General features: G+C 43.8%; 1 protein-coding gene across 3 annotated transcripts in view; it reads left to right on the plus strand.

Moving 5' to 3' along the window:
- LOC112264079 (neurexin-3a) overlaps nt 1–19,768 on the plus strand; it is a 548,855-nt gene that overhangs the window by 508,864 nt on the left and 20,223 nt on the right. For all 3 annotated transcript variants that reach the window (XM_042325188.1, XM_042325189.1, XM_042325190.1), the window contains one exon: nt 8,176–8,266. In XM_042325188.1, the coding sequence (XP_042181122.1) occupies nt 8,176–8,266 (91 nt within the window). The remainder of the gene's footprint in view (nt 1–8,175; nt 8,267–19,768) is intronic.

Genomic DNA, 19,768 nt, shown 5'->3' on the forward strand with positions numbered 1-19,768 from the left:
CAGACAGACAGACAGACAGACAGACAGACAGACAGACAGACAGACAGACAGACAGACAGACAGACAGACAGACAGACAGACAGGCCAAAGCTCACCTCTGCTTCAAAAGGAACCAATGTTGCATGAAAGCAATAGACGCCTTCATCTCGATTTGAGGAGATATTTCTGCTCAGAGTAACGCCTGATTTCCTGTAGTTTGGAAATATATTGATGAGTATTTGTGTGGATCAGTTGCCCAGTGTGAAGCCTGGTCTCCTCTCACGCTTGAGGAAACAGAGCTAATCTTCTACAGAGGTTTAATACAGACTCCCTCCTCTGTCAGACCTGGGACCAGGGGATAATCTTCTACAGAGGTTTAATACAGACTCCCTCCTCTGTCAGACCTGGGACCAGGGGATAATCTTCTACAGAGGTTTAATACAGACTCCCTCCTCTGTCAGACCTGGGACCAGGGGATAATCTTCTACAGAGGTTTAATACAGACTCCCTCCTCTGTCAGACCTGGGACCAGGGGATAATCTTCTACAGAGGTTTAATACAGACTCCCTCCTCTGTCAGACCTGGGACCAGGGGATAATCTTCTACAGAGGTTTAATACAGACTCCTTCCTCTGTCAGACCTGGGACCAGGGGATAATCTTCTACAGAGGTTTAATACAGAGTAATACAGAGGTTTAATACAGAATACCGACCAGGCACGCAGAGTATATCTCTGACCTCCAGTGGGCCCCCTTTGATTTTGTGAGTCACACTCAGATATTACATGTCATAATGTGTAGAATTCTTTGAAATTTGCTTTAAAACTGAAAGAATGTATTTTCGCCACATGGCAAAATGGGTAGAATTGCACTTAATCAGCTGTAAAAAAAAATGTAAAGAAAAACACATTAAAAAAATCTGTGCCCCATGGCAACATGAGTGGAATTACATGGAATGTGTTATAAAATTGCAGAATGTTCTCTCCGCCCCATGGCATAATGTGTAGAATTTCAGGAAATTGCAAGGCGTGTGGGGGGAGTTCACTACAACTTGATGTTCTGGTGCCTCGCGGCAGTTCAAAATGTTGATTGGGGACCACTTTGCTGAGGAATGTGATTGTATATTTGTATTATATTGTATTCAGTAAATTGTGTATCTGCGGGACTCTAAAAAAATACTGACCTTTGTCTCAATGGAAATACAACTAATACAATTAATTTCCACGCATTGTCCCCGGGTGACATGTTGTGATTATTGGCACCATTCTCCTCTAATGAGGGTTACATTATGCCTGACACTAGTGAGACTGAGCCGCTTCAGGCACATGTAGATTTTTCCACTGGTTTACACAGGAATGTGCGTGTGTATCTAACGCTGACACATACACAAATAGACCAATGGAACCCATGGCTGGACTCCAAGAAAAGAGGTATAATTTTACAATTACAGACTCCATTGATTTTAGGTTCAGCCTAATGCGTCTAAGAGAAATATCCCTATATACTGTGGTGTGTATAAGTGAGCTTGCAGACAGCCAATGCATTACTCCTAACTCTGTGAAAGGGACTAGAGGGAGCCTGCAGCATTGGGTTGTTTATGACATTAAACACTGTCATTCTCAGCCATTTGGCTGCGAAATCGGAGATAATGACACCTTTTTACCCGGAATCAGTCAATTACTTTTCTCATTGCTTTTCGCATCTGCAATATACTCCCTCTGAACGACGGCAAGCAGTCTTTTTCCACAATAAATATATATTCAATGAATCATTTGATATTTACTGAGGGCCTGTATTTGGCAGCACTCCAGTTTGGATCCCCCCAATGCCTGCTTACTCATCTGTGTGCATTAAAATGCATTTTACTATAAACTGAAAAATTACAAAATATGTACATTATAAATGATGTTTTGGACCAATACACTATATATAGAGGAGTATGTGGACACTCCTTCAAATTAGTGGATTCTTCTATTCCAGCCACACCCTTTGCTGACAGGTGTATGAAATCAATCACAGCCATGAAATCTCCATAGACAAAACATTGGAAGTAGAATGGCCTTATTGAAGAGCTCAGTAACTTTCAACCTGGCACTGTCATAGGATGCCACCTGTCCAACAAGTCAGTTTGTCAAATGTATGCCCTGCAAGATCTGTCCAGGTCAACTGTAAGTGCTCTTATTGTGAAATGGAAACCCTAACTGTCTCTGGAAGCAGCGTCGGCACAAGAACTGCCCAATGGGAGCATAATGAAATGGGTTTCCATGGACGAACAGCCTAAGATCACAATGTGCCAAGCGTTGGCTGGAGTGTTGTAAAACTCACCCCCATTGGACTCTGGAGCAGTGGAAACATGTTCTCTGGAGTGATGAATCACGGTTCACCAACTGGCAGTCCAACGGATGAATCTGAGTTTGGCTGATGCCAGGAGAACGCTACCTGCCCCAATGCATAGTGCCAACTGTAAAGTTAGGTGGAGGAGGGATATTGGTCTGGGGCTGTTTTTCATGGTTTGGGCTAGGTAGCTTACTTCCAGTGAAGAGAAATCTTAATGCTACAGAATACAATGACATTCTAGACAATTCTGTGCTTCCAACTTTGTGGAAGGCCCTTTCAACATAACAATGCCCATGTGCTCTTGTGGCTGAATGAAAGCAAGTCCACACAGCAATGTTCCAACATCTAGTGGAAAGCCTTCCCAGAAGAGTGGAAGCTGTGATAGCAGCAAAGGGGGGACCAACTCCATATTAATACCCATGATTTTGGAATGAGATGTTCGACGACCACGTGTCCACATACTTTTGGCCATGCAGTGTGTTTAGCAGATGTTATTACGGGTGTAGCAGAAAAGCTTGTGCTCCTAGCTCCAACAGTGCAGTAAAATCTAACAATACACAACCATACACATGTAGGTATTACAGACTGGGTCAGGGAGATTTGGAAAATGTCAGTGAAGACACTTGCCAGTTGGTCAGCGCATGTACACGTACTGGTATTCCGCCTGGCCCTGCAGTCTTGTGAATGTTAACTTGTCTACAGGTCTTACTCACATCAGCTACGGAGAGTGTGATCACACAGTCGACCTGAACAGCTGGTGCTCTTATCCATGGTTCAGTGTTGCTTGCCTCAAAGTGAGCATAGAAGGCATTTAGCTCATCTGGAAGGCTTGTGTCACTGTGCAGATCGTTGCTGGGTTTACCTTTGTAATCTGTAATAGTTTGCAAGCCCTGTCACACCCGAAGAGAGTAGCATTTGATCTGTATTACCTTGTGTCACTCATATATTTGTTAGTCATTTTGAAGTTGCAAAAGTGGTCTACGCTAATGTTGAGGTGATTCCATATCCCTCATGTATTTACTTCTTGGCTATAGGCTATTTTAAGATTCATATCTAAGCCCTCCAAACTATGTGCTAATGATCATATATTTAGACTTTTTCATCTAACTCTTGGAGTTTTTGGTTCTTCATTAAATTATTTTCCGCCATCAAATAAATATTATTTTTCTTTTTCAAATAACTTGCATATATTTAAATACCTTGAAATATTATTTGGTTTTCTGAGAGGTGTTCAAAATACTTCCAAACATTATTTGTTTTTCTTCTTCTACCTCTATTTGAATATCAAAGAAAATAGTTTCAATAAAATAGCCTTTTAGTTTTAGCTCTTTAAAAACTACACTTGAGTAACTATTTTCTGCCCAGATATGGTGTGTGTGTGTGTATGTATGTATCCGCACCACACAAACCTTCTCCCTGGCCCTGTGTAGATCTCCTGCTCCTCGTGTGTGTGTGTGTGTGTGTGTGTGTGTGTGTGTGTGTGTGTGTGTGTGTGTGTGTGTGTGTGTGTGTGTGTTTGTTTTACATTCTCGTCAACCCCAGCAGTATATATGGGGCCTACAAACCCCAGCAGTATATATGGGGCCTACAAACCCTAGCAGTATATATGGGGCCTACACTGTACGGTACAATGATGAACCACTGATGACTCCATTACTCCCCTGATATTTATCATTTCATAAAGCTGCTCCATGACAACACTTAAATTATCCCCTCTCTGATCTCCTCCTGTAAAGACATGCAGAGGCTGAAAAACGAGTTCATCCAGAGCGAGGGAGAGGAGCGATAAATCAGAGATGGAGGTGAAGGAGATTGTCAATGATCGAGCTGCCCTCCCTGCTCAATAGCCATGATCTAAAGCAATGCAAATCTATGCATACTGTTAGACAGGGTAAGATGGAGGGGGCAGGGGTGAGAAATTGGACCGAGTTAACAACCGAGTTAACAACCGTGAGGAGATGTCGCCAGGGAAATATCATGGTTGGCGTTTGAAAGAAAGGCTTTGATAAAGACAGCAGAAGTTTTTCCATTACCCGACAAAGTAAAGAGTGAAAGATAATGAGCTGGCAGTCGCTATGATCAGAACTAAACTGTACAGTATAATGATTAAGAACTACACTGTACAATATAATGGTTAATACTACACTGTACAGTATAATAATGAATACTACACTGTACAGTATAATGATGAATACTACACAGTACTGTATAATGAGTAATACTACACTGTACTGTATAATGATTAATACTACACTGTACTGTATAATGATTAATACTACACTGTACAGTATAATGATGAATACTACACTGTACAGTATAATGATTAATGCTACACTGTACAGTATAATGATGAATACTACACTGTACTGTATAATGATTATTACTACACTGTACTGTATAATGATTAATACTACACTGTACAGTATAATGATGAACATTACACTGTACTGTATAATGATGAACACTACACTGTACAGTACAATGATGAAGAACTACACTGTACAGTACAATGATTAAGAAACTACACTGCACAGTACAATGATTAAGAACTACACTGTACAGTATAATGATTAAGAACTACACTGCACAGTACAATGATTAAGAACTACACTGTACAGTACAATGATGAATAAACTACACTGCACAGTACAATGATTAAGAACTACACTGTACAGTATAATGATTAAGAACTACACTGCACAGTACGGTGAAGAATAACTACACAGTACAGTATAATGATTAAGAACTACACTGTACAGTATAATGATTAAGAACTACACTGCACAGTACGGTGAAGAATAACTACACAGTACAGTATAATGATTAAGAACTACACTGTACAGTATAATGATTAAGAACTACACTGTACAGTATAATGATTAAGAACTACACTGCACAGTACAATGATTAAGAACTACACTGTACAGTATAATGATTAAGAACTACACTGCACAGTAAGGTGAAGAATAACTACACAGTACAGTATAATGATTAAGAACTACACTGCGCAGTACAATGATTAAGAACTACACTGCACAGTATAATGATTAAGAACTACACTGTACAGTACAATGATTAAGAACTACACTGTACAGTATGGTGAAGAATAACTACACAGTACAGTATAGTGATTAAGAACTACACTGTACAGTACAATGATTAAGAACTACACTGCACAGTACGGTGAATAATAACTACACTGTACAGTACAATGATTAAGAACTACACTGCACAGTACGGTGAAGAATAACTACACAGTACAGTATAATGATTAAGAACTACACTGTACAGTACAATGATTAAGAACTACACTGTACAGTATGGTGAAGAATAACTACACAGTACAGTATAATGATTAAGAACTACACTGTACAGTACAATGATTAAGAACTACACTGTACAGTATGGTGAAGAATAACTACACAGTACAGTATAATGATTAAGAACTACACTGTACAGTGCGGTGAAGAATAACTACACAGTACAGTATAATGCATTCATTTCAGAGGGGAGTTTCACTTCTGTTTTTCTACTGTGCCTGGACATGAATTCAAAGGGAAAACTTTACATTGAAAGGTCCTTTATGTATGTTTTCCCTTTAATACTGAAGATTCTCTAGTAAGTCAATAGGAAATGTAAGATTGTGTATGAAATTTTCAATTTAATATTTGTCATTGTTTTCTGACCTCATTGTTCTATAGGGGGGTAAATCATATTGAAACTAATTATCACTTCCTGTCTGTGTGTTTTTGTCCACTTCCTGTCTGTGTGTGTTTTGTCCACTTCCTGTCTGTGTGTGTTTTGTCCACTTCCTGTCTGTGTGTGTGTTTGTCCACTTCCTGTCTGTGTGTGTTTTGTCCACTTCCTGTCTGTGTGTTTTTGTCCACTTCCTGTCTGTGTGTTTTCCTGTTTGTCCACTTCCTGTCTGTGTCCGTGTGTTTGTCCACTTCCTGTCTGTGTGTTTTGTCCACTTCCTGTCTGTGTGTGTGTTTGTCCACTTCCTGTCTGTGTGTGTTTGTCCACTTCCTGTCTGTGTCCTGTGTGTGTTTGTCCACTTCCTGTCTGTGTGTGTTTGTCCACTTCCTGTCTGTGTCCGTGTGTTTGTCCACTTCCTGTCTGTGTGTTTTGTCCACTTCCTGTCTGTGTGTGTGTTTGTCCACTTCCTGTCTGTGTGTTTTGTCCACTTCCTGTCTGTGTCCGTGTGTTTGTCCACTTCCTGTCTGTGTGTGTTTGTCCACTTCCTGTCTGTGTGTGTTTGTCCACTTCCTGTCTGTGTGTGTTTGTCCACTTCCTGTCTGTGTGTGTTTGTCCACTTCCTGTCTGTGTGTGTTTGTCCACTTCCTGTCTGTGTGTGTTTGTCCACTTCCTGTCTGTGTGTGTTTGTCCACTTCCTGTCTGTGTCCGTGTGTTTGTCCACTTCCTGTCTGTGTGTGTTTGTCCACTTCCTGTCTGTGTGTGTTTGTCCACTTCCTGTCTGTGTGTTTTGTCCACTTCCTGTCTGTGTGTGTTTGTCCACTTCCTGTCTGTGTGTGTTTGTCCACTTCCTGTCTGTGTGTGTTTGTCCACTTCCTGTCTGTATCCGTGTGTTTGTCCACTTCCTGTCTGTGTGTGTTTGTCCACTTCCTGTCTGTGTGTGTGTTTGTCCACTTCCTGTCTGTGTGTGTTTGTCCACTTCCTGTCTGTGTGTGTTTTGTCCACTTCCTGTGTGTTTTTGTCCACTTCCTGTCTGTGTGTGTTTGTCCACTTCCTGTCTGTGTGTTTTTGTCCACTTCCTGTCTGTCTGTGTGTTTGTCCACTTCCTGTCTGTGTATTTTGTTTGTCCACTTCCTGTCTGTGTTTGTGTTTGTCCACTTCCTGTCTGTGTGTGTTTGTCCACTTCCTGTCTGTGTTTGTTTGTCCACTTCCTGTCTGTGTTTGTTTTTGTCCACTTCCTGTCATGTGTTTGTTTGTCCACTTCCTGTCTGTGTGTTTTTGTCCACTTCCTGTCTGTGTGTTTTTGTCCACTTCCTGTCTGTGTCTGTGTGTTTGTACCTGTGTTTCTGTTTCTCCTTTCTTTTGTGTATTTTGTTTTGTTCTTCTTCCTCCATGTGTTTGTTTTGTTCTTCTTCCTCCATGTGTTTGTTTTGTTCTTCTTCCTCCATGTGTTTGTTTTGTTCTTCTTCCTCCATGTGTTTGTTTTGTTCTTCTTCCTCCATGTGTTTGTTTTGTTCTTCTTCCTCCATGTGTTTGTTTTGTTCTTCTTCCTCCATGTGTTTGTTTTGTTCTTCTTCCTCCATGTGTTTGTTTTGTTCTTCTTCCTCCATGTGTTTGTTTTGTTCTTCTTCCTCCATGTGTTTGTTTTGTTCTTCTTCCTCCATGTGTTTGTTTTGTTCTTCTTCCTCCATGTGTTTGTTTTGTTCTTCTTCCTCCATGTGTTTGTTTTGTTCTTCTTCCTCCATGTGTTTGTTTTGTTCTTCTTCCTCCATGTATTTTGTTTTGTTCTTCTTCCTCCATGTGTTTGTTTTGTTCTTCTTCCTCCATGTGTTTGTTTTGTTCTTCTTCCTCCATGTGTTTGTTTTGTTCTTCTTCCTCCATGTGTTTGTTTTGTTCTTCTTCCTCCATGTGTTTGTTTTGTTCTTCTTCCTCCATGTGTTTGTTTTGTTCTTCTTCCTCCATGTGTTTGTTTTGTTCTTCTTCCTCCATGTGTTTGTTTTGTTCTTCTTCCTCCATGTGTTTGTTTTGTTCTTCTTCCTCCATGTGTTTGTTTTGTTCTTCTTCCTCCATGTGTTTGTTTTGTCCTTCTTCCTCCATGTGTTTGTTTTGTTCTTCTTCCTCCATGTGTTTGTTTTGTTCTTCTTCCTCCATGTGTTCGGCCCATGAAGCAGACGACAGACGACATGGTGTCTTCGGCAGAGTGTTCCAGTGATGACGAGGACCTGGAGGAGTGTGACTCTGGCCGTGCAGGTGGGCTAGGTTAGTTTCCCTCTGCTTGCTCTCACGCTGCTCTATCTCTCACTTCCATGCACACCTGAGGATCAAACACTGCATCCTATACAGCATCGTAACCCCATGGACACACAAAGTGTAACTTCCAAAGATAGAAACCCAAAGGACAAATTAAGGCAAGACTGGAGATTTGTTACGTTAAAAATCTGACTGAATTACAGAAAACATAAATCATAGCAAAGTGGATAATAGTGAAATCCGTCATGGACTATTCATATTATAAAATCATATATGTCGCTTTCAAAAACAGTGTAAACCATATTAGTTTGATGATTTACACTTGCCCATGGGGTCGTCTGAAGTGGTTAACATGGTCACCAAAACACATACAAACGTTGTCCTCTCAGCGTTGACTGAGAGAGAGAGAAAAAAGACACAGTTAGTGTGAAGATGTGCCATGTTCTCTGTGTTGATGCTTCAGAATGTATCATACCGTGTTTAGGTCCAGTGCTCTATCCATGTGGCACTGTCCTGACTTGCATTTTGACTCATGATACATTTTGAGATTCTCTTCTTAAATATTTGCTTTCAGTGAAATTACTGCGTGATTAGATATCTAGCAGGAATTAAAGTATTGACTCATTTATGTGTGTTTGTATTTCATTTTTAAATGTTTCCATATTTAGAGGCTTGCACTGTAAAACATTTAGTAGAGAAGAGATATCATCGAATTTCTGTGTAGAGCGCTGTGGTTTTATTGTTGTTGTTTTTGCTTCAAGGTGAACATGTTAACCTGCTAGCTTATTGCAGACCAAATAGGAAAAATACAATATTGAGCGAACTTAGACGTTCCAAATCATGTTCCTCTGAGCTTCTTGAGAGAACTTGGGTTTGCCTTATCTTGTTTGGATAAAATCTGAAAAGCCAGCTCTCTGGCACGGAACTGTGGATACCACAACACCAATATGGAACTGTGTGTACCACAACACCAATATGGAACTGTGTGTACCAAAACACCAATATGGAACTGTGGATACCACAACACCAATATGGAACTGTGTGTACCACAACACCAATATGGAACTGTGGATACCACAACACCAATATGGAACTGTGTGTACCACAACACCAATATGGAACTGTGGATACCACAACACCAATATGGAACTGTGTGTACCACAACACCAATATGGAACTGTGTGTACCAAAACACCAATATGGAACTGTGGATACCACAACACCAATATGGAACTGTGGATACCACATCACCAATATGGAACTGTGGATACCACATCACCAATATGGAACTGTGGATACCACATCACCAATATGGAACTGTGGATACCACATCACCAATATGGAACTGTGGATACCACAACACCACAACACACATTTTAACCTTAACTGTTTACTTCCCAAAGAAAATTGAACATTTTAAAGCAAGTTTTGATATAAGCCAGTTAGTCCATCAACATGTCCTATAGCTTCAGTTGTATACATGAATCACCCATGGACACGACAGATGTATGCCAGTTATTCCATCAACATGTCCTATAGCTTCAGCTATTTACATGAATGACTCCACGTTTTTGAGGCAAGCAAACTGTGTTTGATTTTATTGGCTGTTTAGTATGGCAGGGACACCCACCTCAGGTACTGGCTGTTTAGTATGGTAGGGACACCCACCTCAGTTACTGGCTGTTTAGTATGGCAGGGACACCCACCTCAGTTACTGGCTGTTTAGTATGGCAGGGACACCCACCTCAGTTACTGGCTGTTTAGTATGGCAGGGACACCCACCTCAGCTACTGGCTGTTTCCAATATGGCAGGGACACCCACCTCAGGTATGGCTGTTTAGTATGGCACGGACACCCACCTCAGGTACTGGCTGTTTAGTATGGCAGGGACACCCACCTCAGGTACTGGCTGTTTAGTAGGGACACCCACAATACTGGCTGTTTAGTATGGTAGGGACACCCACCTCAGTTACTGGCTGTTTAGTATGGCAGGGACACCCACCTCAGTTACTGGCTGTTTAGTATGGCAGGGACACCCACCTCAGTTACTGGCTGTTTAGTATGGCAGGGACACCCACCTCAGCTACTGGCTGTTTCGTATGGCAGGGACACCCACCTCAGGTACTGGCTGTTTAGTATGGCAGGGACACCCACCTCAGGTACTGGCTGTTTAGTATGGCAGGGACACCCACCTCAGGTACTGGCTGTTTAGTATGGCAGGGACACCCACCTCAGGTACTGGCTGTTTGTATGGCAGGGACACCCACCTCAGGTACTGGCTGTTTAGTTTGGCAGGGACACCCACCTCAGGTACTGGCTGTTTAGTTTGGCAGGGACACCCACCTCAGGTACTGGCTGTTTAGTATGGCAGGGACACCCACCTCAGGTACTGGCTGTTTAGTATGACAGGGACACCCACCTCAGGTACTGGCTGTTTAGTATGACAGGGACACCCACCTCAGGTGCTGGCTGTTGGCAGGGTATGGCTGTTTAGGACACACCCACCTCAGGTACTGGCTGTTTAGTATGGCACGGACACCCACCTCAGGTACTGGCTGTTTAGTATGGCAGGGACACCCACCTCAGGTACTGGCTGTTTAGTATGGCAGGGACACCCACCTCAGGTACTGGCTGTTTAGTATGGCACGGACACCCACCTCAGGTACTGGCTGTTTAGTATGGCAGGGACACCCACCTCAGGTACTGGCTGTTTAGTATGGCAGGGACACCCACCTCAGGTACTGGCTGTTTAGTATGGCAGGGACACCCACCTCAGGTACTGGCTGTTTAGTATGGCAGGGACACCCACCTCAGGTACTGGCTGTTTAGTATGGCAGGGACACCCACCTCAGGTACTGGCTGTTTAGTTTGGCAGGGACACCCACCTCAGGTACTGGCTGTTTAGTATGGCAGGGACACCCACCTCAGGTACTGGCTGTTTAGTATGGCAGGGACACCCACCTCAGGTACTGGCTGTTTAGTATGGCAGGGACACCCACCTCAGGTACTGGCTGTTTAGTATGGCAGGGACACCCACCTCAGGTACTGGCTGTTTAGTATGACAGGGACACCCACCTCAGGTACTGGCTGTTTAGTATGGCAGGGACACCCACCTCAGGTACTGGCTGTTTAGTATGGCAGGGACACCCACATCAGGTACTGGCTGTTTAGTATGGCAGGGACACCCACCTCAGGTACTGGCTGTTTAGTATGGCAGGGACACCCACCTCAGGTACTGGCTGTTTAGTATGACAGGGACACCCACCTCAGGTACTGGCTGTTTAGTATGGCAGGGACACCCACCTCAGGTACTGGCTGTTTAGTATGACAGGGACACCCACATCAGGTACTGGCTGTTTAGTATGGCAGGGACACCCACCTCAGGTACTGGCTGTTTAGTATGGCAGGGACACCCACCTCAGGTACTGGCTGTTTAGTATGGCAGGGACACCCACCTCAGGTACTGGCTGTTTAGTATGGCAGGGACACCCACATCAGGTACTGGCTGTTTAGTATGGCAGGGACACCCACCTCAGGTACTGGCTGTTTAGTATGGCAGGGACACCCACATCAGGTACTGGCTGTTTAGTATGGCAGGGACACCCACCTCAGGTACTGGCTGTTTAGTATGGCAGGGACACCCACATCAGGTACTGGCTGTTTAGTATGGCAGGGACACCCACCTCAGGTACTGGCTGTTTAGTATGGCAGGGACACCCACCTCAGGTACTGGCTGTTTAGTATGGCAGGGACACCCACCTCAGGTACTGGCTGTTTAGTATGGCAGGGACACCCACCTCAGGTACTGGCTGTTTAGTATGGCAGGGACACCCACCTCAGGTACTGGCTGTTTAGTATGGCAGGGACACCCACCTCAGGTACTGGCTGTTTAGTATGGCAGGGACACCCACCTCAGGTACTGGCTGTTTAGTATGGCAGGGACACCCACCTCAGGTACTGGCTGTTTAGTATGGCAGGGACACCCACCTCAGGTACTGGCTGTTTAGTATGGCAGGGACACCCACCTCAGGTACTGGCTGTTTAGTATGACAGGGACACCCACCTCAGGTACTGGCTGTTTAGTATGGCAGGGACACCCACCTCAGGTACTGGCTGTTTAGTATGGCAGGGACACCCACCTCAGGTACTGGCTGTTTAGTATGGCAGGGACACCCACCTCAGGTACTGGCTGTTTAGTATGGCAGGGACACCCACCTCAGGTACTGGCTGTTTAGTATGGCAGGGACACCCACCTCAGGTACTGGCTGTTTAGTATGGCAGGGACACCCACCTCAGGTACTGGCTGTTTACCTCAGGTACTGGCTGTTTAGTATGGCAGGGACACCCACCTCAGGTACTGGCTGTTTAGTATGGCAGGGACACCCACATCAGGTGCCCTATAGATGCTTTTATTTGTGGCTCTAAATGAGGCCTATAAGAAGTAAAGTGCCTTAATGTATCTCAGGTACCTCACCTGGCATTGCTCAAATTTCAGACGACTGAGAGACGGTTCCATGCTGCTCAGGCCGAGGTGTTATCAGTACTACCTGATTATCGTCCTCTGAGAGGTCAATTCCAATTCCTCCCAAAGTTTCTATGAGAGATAGCAGTGCTAAAGAGCCCATGTCTGATCTCTACTGTAGCCCTCTGAGCTCTCCAGGTCTCTGAGGACAGATATCATCAGGGCCCCAGTCATCCAATCATCATATGTTTACACAGAAATTCACACCATTCTAGCCCCGACATCAGTTGACGTGGACAGCTGCATGCTACGTGGTCTCGATATTTATTTTCCGTCGTTTTCGTGAGTGAAGCATGTGAGGGATGTTTTTATTTTGTATACTTTCGTTTGACGTTTTGTATGTGACAGGCTCTTTTATATGTTCGGTTCTCTTGGCTTCCGGATTGTGTTTGTTTTGTTTTTGAGTCGTTGTCTTTATCTATCTGCCAATTATCTGAAATACGACATGTCTGTTGTCTCGCCTCATCATGTGCAGCATGAATTTTCGGTGGTTGAAAAAAATGCTTTCCTCATCTCTTTTAGAGCATTTGTTGCCACGAGGCTTTTTAGAGCAAACATTCCTGTGTTTTGATAATCAAAGCAAATAAAAAGGCAACAAAATATGTTCTTGTCATCAACTTTTTGCGCCTCAAGCAGGCAGCCATAACATCTAACTGAAGAAAGTTGTGAATTAAGAATGATATCTTTTTAACCTCCCCTCCTCCCTTCATTCACTACCTACCTTATTGTCCTCCTAAACCCCTCCCCCTTCCTTGTCAAGCCATTCTGCATTTAAATTGGTTTCAATGAAGATGACATAAATATTATTTTATTGCCACAAAAGTATATATGCTTTCCTCTTTTGAGCTGCTGTCATTTTGTGGCACACATTAACAGTAGTGGCTAACTCAACCTTTACCCATCCTCTTCCGGGTCACCTCCCGGTGACCTCCATCCCTTCAAAGCATGAACTCTAATTGGCTCATGTGTGTCTGACCCTTGACCCCTAACCCTCCATTTATACTAACTGGGCTGCTTTGTCTTCCCGGTCACTTTGAGTTCCGCACAACATTACCTATTGCGACATCGTCTCTCTTTCTGTTCTGCACTCGTCTGTTTTTGTCTGTCCGTTTGTCTGTCCCTCTGTCCGTTTGTCTGTCCCTCTGTCCGTTTGTCTGTCTTTCTGTCCGTTTGTCTGTGTTTCTGTTTTGAGGCGTCGTCATGTGACTGTTCTCTGTTTGTAAAACTGTTTTGTGTTCCCCTTTTCCCCTTAAAGGAATTCCATAAGACAGATACCACTGGTGATGATAATTACACACATTTTAAACTAATAACATAGATTTGATTAATTGATAGGAGATGAAATACCATCACACTCTAAACCTGCTATTCCAATGATAACTGCACGGTAGTGGTAATTTGCAGTACACTCTACATACCAATCTCAAACACCAAAGAAAATGCAGTCCCAGTGCAAAACTGCAGCAACAGAGATATGCACCATGGGACCGTATTAATGATGCACTTTGGGGCCATACATGTTGCTGTAGACACAGTGTGGCCGTTTTAATTACGGAATATTTTGGCGTTTATTCCGTAATTAAAACCCGTATGACATCAGTCAAACTGTGCAAAAGTGAAACCGAAACTCCCTGTTGGCGGTTAAGAAAAGGCATTCATTCTGAGGGGTTTAGGTTTGGGATAAAAATAATAATAAAACAAAATGTGTTCAGTCATCTCTCCAATGGTTGCAACAACTCTGTGTTTCACTCTGATGACAAGAAAATGTAATTATCACATAGGAAAGTGCAAACTCTCTCCAGAGAACGTATTAGCTATGTGACTCATCCATCTATCCACATATCTAAAGGTTCGCTTTCAGTCAGTCAACTTCGGTAAAAAAATATTATGGGAAATCGCACGCTCGTGACTTCTGTTGAAGCATCTACAATGACGCCTGACAAGGCCAATGAAATCACCACCTCGCTGGAAGCCAAGCCTTCCACAGGTGATACGCTTGAGGCTCAGATTCATCCCTTCAGTTATTCCACTCTACACCTCGGTGTGAACAGGAATGATTCAGGCTACTCAAACACAAGACTGTCTTACGTTCAGCCAACTAAACTGTCCCAAAGTGGTCGAGCATGTTCACCCCCTGGACGTTGTGTGCTGAAGTTTGTACTTCTTCTTTTAAGTTGCCAAATCACAAACAATTAGTTCTTCTTAAATTTGCTGGTGCGATAAGTACGATGGCTAACCCATAACAGCCCTGTCTAAGCAGGTGGAGGGGGGCTCTGAGAGATATAAGAAACATCAGGAAACGGTTTGTATTATTTTCTGCTTGTATTTAACCCCTTGTTTGGCACTAAATAGTCTAAGCCCTGTCTAAGCCGGGGGTTCTACTAAACTAAAGGGAATAGTTTTAGGCAGATCATACCAAGGATCATTTGGCTATTTGATTTGCAAATGTAATACCTATTGAAGTATCTACATTTGAAGTCGGAAGTTTACATACACCTTAGCCAAATACATTTAAACTCAGTTTTACACATTTCCTGACATTTAATCCTAGTATAAATTCCCTGTCTTAGATCAGTTAGGATCTCCACTTTATTTTAAGAAAGTGATATGTCAGAATAATAGTAGAGAGAATGATTTATTTCAGCTTTTATTTATTTCATCACATTCCCAGTGGGTTAGAAGTTTACATACATTCAATTAGTATTTGGTAGCATTGCCACCTTGCGGGGAAGGAGACAGCCGCCCACACCTAGCTTGGGGATAGGGGGTGGCACGGGATGGGGTCCTTTCTTGCAGCAGGCCCAAAAGTACCCCCAAGTACCCACAAAAGTACCCCCAAGTGGCCAATCACGGAACCCAGAGAGGACCTTCAGGTAAATGTTTGCACCTAAAGCCATCGTTTCAACCCCATTGTTTTGGGGTTTCAAGAGTGTCATGTGCTTCTCATGTTAGTTCAGTAAAGTCCCTCCAAAACATTCAGACTCAAGGTTGTCAAGAGAGGAGGAGATAAAAAAAATATTAAAAATGACCTATTTCTCATCATGGGGCATCACGCCCCCTCAGATGGCCTTTACCGGGAGAATTGCTGCCTGCTCCGACCAATGGCACACATGCGCAATGACGCCCTGGGTAATGCGAACAGTAATGTCGAGGAACAGGCTACAATTCGTTGTACGCCCTCCACGTTTTCTCTGCTTCATCACGTCGACTGTTCCCCTGGCCTCAGCCCCAGTATTAAGGGAGGAAATATACTCCCTGCTCCAGAAACAGGCAATATGAGTGGTTCAGCTGGTATTTCCTCGTTTCAAAAAGGGACGTGGATTTGTCCTGTTCTAGACTTGCGTGCCCTGAACAAACATCTCAGTTCATATATTCAGGCCCATGCGTCCTGGCGATAGGTTCTCCACCATTGACCTAAAAGATACATACTTTCATGTGCCCATGTACCCGAGTCATGGGAAGTTCCTGCGATTCTACTATGGGGCAATAGCCTATAAGATTTTGTTAGTACTGTTCGACTTGTCCATCTCGCCTCGTGTCTTTTCAAAGGTGATGGACGCAGCTCTGGCACCCATGAGGGGCCAGAGGCTGTCGGTATTGGCCTATCTGGAATCAAAGGAACCACACGATATTGTGCACATCCAGGTGTCCCATGTTCAGTCTCTTGTTTTTATTCTAACCAGAAAAAGAGCTGTCTAATCGCACGCATAAATCATTATTTTCTATCCGCGTAGAGGCTGTCAGGATTCCAGCTCTATTGGCCCAATTTTGGTTGAGGCTCACAGTACATTTCCGCCAGATCATGCACCTACTGGGGATAATGACTTCTATGATAGTGGTCATTCCCATGCGACTATTGTTGAGAAGGCTGTACCACAGTGGCATACAGTATATTCGGAAAGTATTCAGACCACTTGACTTTTTCCACATTTCGTTACGTTACAGCCTTATTCTAAAATGTATGTATTTTTTTATTTTCTCGTCAATCTACACACAATACCCCATATTGACATCACAATAACCCATAATGACATCACAATAACCCATAATGACATCACAATACACCATAATGACATGGTAATGACAAACAGGTTTTTAGACATTTTTGAACAGTTATAAAAAAATACAAAACTGAAATATTACATCTAAAAACATATTCAGACCCTTTACTCAGTCTTTTGTTGAAGCACCTTTGGCAGCGATTACAACCTCGAGTCTTCTTGGGTATGATAATACAAGCTTGGCACAGCTGTATTTGGGGAGTTTCTCCAATTCTCCTCTGCAGGTCCTCTCAAGCTTTGTCAGGTTGGGTGTGGAGCGTCGATGCACAGCTATTTTCAGGTCAAGAGATGTTTGATCAGGTTCAAGTGCAAGCTCTGGCTGGGCCACTCAAGGACATTCAGAGACTTGTCCCGAAGCCACTCCAGCATTGTCCTGGTTGTGTACTTAGTGTTGTTGTCCTGTTGGAAGGTGAACCTTCTCTCCAGTCTGGAGCAGGTTTTCATCAAGGATCTCTCTGTACTTTGCTCCATTCATCTTTCCCTCGATCCAGACTAGTCTCTAAATTCAATCTTGGTCCCTGCCGCTGAAAAACATCCCCACAGCATGATGCTGCCACCACCATGCTTCACCATAGGGATGGTTCCAGGTGTTCTCCAGATGTGACACATGGCATTCAGGCCAAAGACTTCAATCTTTGTTTCATCAGACCAGATAATCTTGTTTCTCATGGTCTGAGAGTACTTTAGGTGCCTTTTGGAAAACTCCAAGCTAGCTGTCATGTGCCTTTTACAGAGGAGTGGCATCCATCTGGCCACTCTATCATAAAGACCTGATTGGTGGCGTGCTGCACAAATGGTTGTCCTTCTGGAAGATTCTCCCGTCTCCACAGAGGAATTCGGTGTGACAAGCGGGTTCTTTGTCTCCTCCCTGACCAAGGCCCTTCTCCCCCGATTGCTCTAGGAAGAGTCTTGGTGGTTCCAAACTTCTTCCATTTAAGAATGATGGAAGCCACTGTGTTCTTGGGGTCCTTCAGTGCTGCATACATGTGTTGGTACCCTTCCTCAGATCTGTGCCTTGACACAATCCTGTCTCAGAGCTCTACTAACAATTCCTTCGACCTCATGTCTTGGTTTTTGCTCTGACATGCACTGTCAACTGTGGGACCTTATATAGACAGGGGTGTGCCTTTCCAAATCATGTCCAATCAACAGAATTTACCACAGGGGGACTCCAAGTTGTAGAAACATCTCAAGGATGATCAATGGAAACAGGATGCACCTGAGCTCAATCCTGAGTCTCGTAAAAAAGGGTCTGAAAACATATCAAAATATTTTTTTTCTGTAATTTCGGCAAACATTTCTAAAAACCTGTTTCTGCTTTGTCATTATGGGTTATTGTGTGTAGATTGATGAGGAAAAAATAATATTTAAGACATTTTCTAATAAGGCTGTAACATGACAAAATGTGGGAAAAAAATCAAGGGGTCTGAATACTTTCCGAATGCACATCAACAGTCAGCGGGAGCTCAGTCCCTTCCCGTCCTCACCTCGCTCCCTGTTGCTGTGGAGCACGTTTTCTTTCCCTTCGGGCTGTGCATGTTCACGGTTGCCTCAACTCAGTGCATGTTCCTGGTTGTCTCAACTCGGGTGCGGCTTTGCTATCCAGCAATGGGAAATGTTCGCAGGGCCGTTTATGTTTCTTGATGGGGGACCCGAGTGCCCTGTTGTGAACAGGCGCTCTGACGCACCATTGGCCTCGGACCCTCCTTTATGCGTTTCCACCAGTGGAGATTTGATTCCTATGGGCCTGGCCCCTGAGGCAAGGGCGCCCTCCACAAGAGGGTTGTATGAGTATAAGTGGCAAGTGTTTGAGCTCTGGTGTCAAGATGAAGTACTTGTTCCATTTCAGTGCTCTATGAGGGACATCCTTATGTTCCAACAGGAGCTTTTCGAGCAGGGACATTTGACGGAGCACCAGTTGCTAAACATATTGAGCCCACAAAGGGACCTGGTTTTGAGCCACTGTGTGCGGCCCCCTTTGAGCCTCTGGGCCCCCTTTGAGCCTCGGTGGATCTGAAGATCCTCTCCTACTAAACTTCCCCTAAAAATAGGTATTAGTTATACAATAGATAAGTAGAACAAAACAAAAATTAAACAGTAAAATGACAGTGAAAATAAGAGTAGCGAGGCTATATACAGGTGGTACCGGTACAGAGTCAATGTGCAGGGGCACCGGTTAGTTGGGCCAATAGCGATAACATACATGTAGGTATAGTTAAAAAGTTAAAGTGACTGTGCATAGATGGTAAACAGAGAGTAGCAGCAGCGTAAAAGATGGGTTGGCGGGGAGGGGGGTCTGTACACAATGTAAATAGTCCAGATAGCCATTTGATTACCTGTTCAGGAGTCTTATGGCTTGAGGGTAAAAGCTGTTGAGAAGCCTTTAGGTCCTAGACTTGGCGCTCTGGTATCGCTTCACATGCATGCGGTAGCAGAGAGAACAGTCTATGACTGGGGTGGCTGGGGTCTTTGATGATTTTTTGGGCCATCCTCTGACACCGCCTGGTGTAGAGGTCCTGGATTGCTGGCAGCTTTGCCCCAGTGATGTTCTGGGCCATAGGCACTACCCTCTGTAGTGCCTTGTGGTTGAAGGCTGAGCAGTTGCTGTACCAGGCAGTGATGCAACCAGTCAAGGATGCTCTCGACATTGCAGCTGTAGAACATTTTGAGGATCTGAGGACCCATGCCAAATATTTTCAGCTTCTTGAGGGGAATAGGTTTTGTTGTGCCCTCTTCACGACTGTCTTAGTGTGTTTGGACCATTCTAGTTTGTTGAGGATTTGGACACCAAGCAACTTGAAGCTCTCAACCTGCACCACTACAGCCCCGCCGATGAGAATGGGGGAGTGCTCGGTCCTCCTTTTCCTTTAGTCCATAATCATCTCCTTTGCCTTTATTATGTTAAGGGATAGGCTGTTATTCTGGCAC

The sequence above is a fragment of the Oncorhynchus tshawytscha genome, linkage group LG08, assembly GCF_018296145.1.
Source record: "Oncorhynchus tshawytscha isolate Ot180627B linkage group LG08, Otsh_v2.0, whole genome shotgun sequence".
NCBI classification, from domain to species: Eukaryota; Metazoa; Chordata; class Actinopteri; order Salmoniformes; family Salmonidae; genus Oncorhynchus; species Oncorhynchus tshawytscha.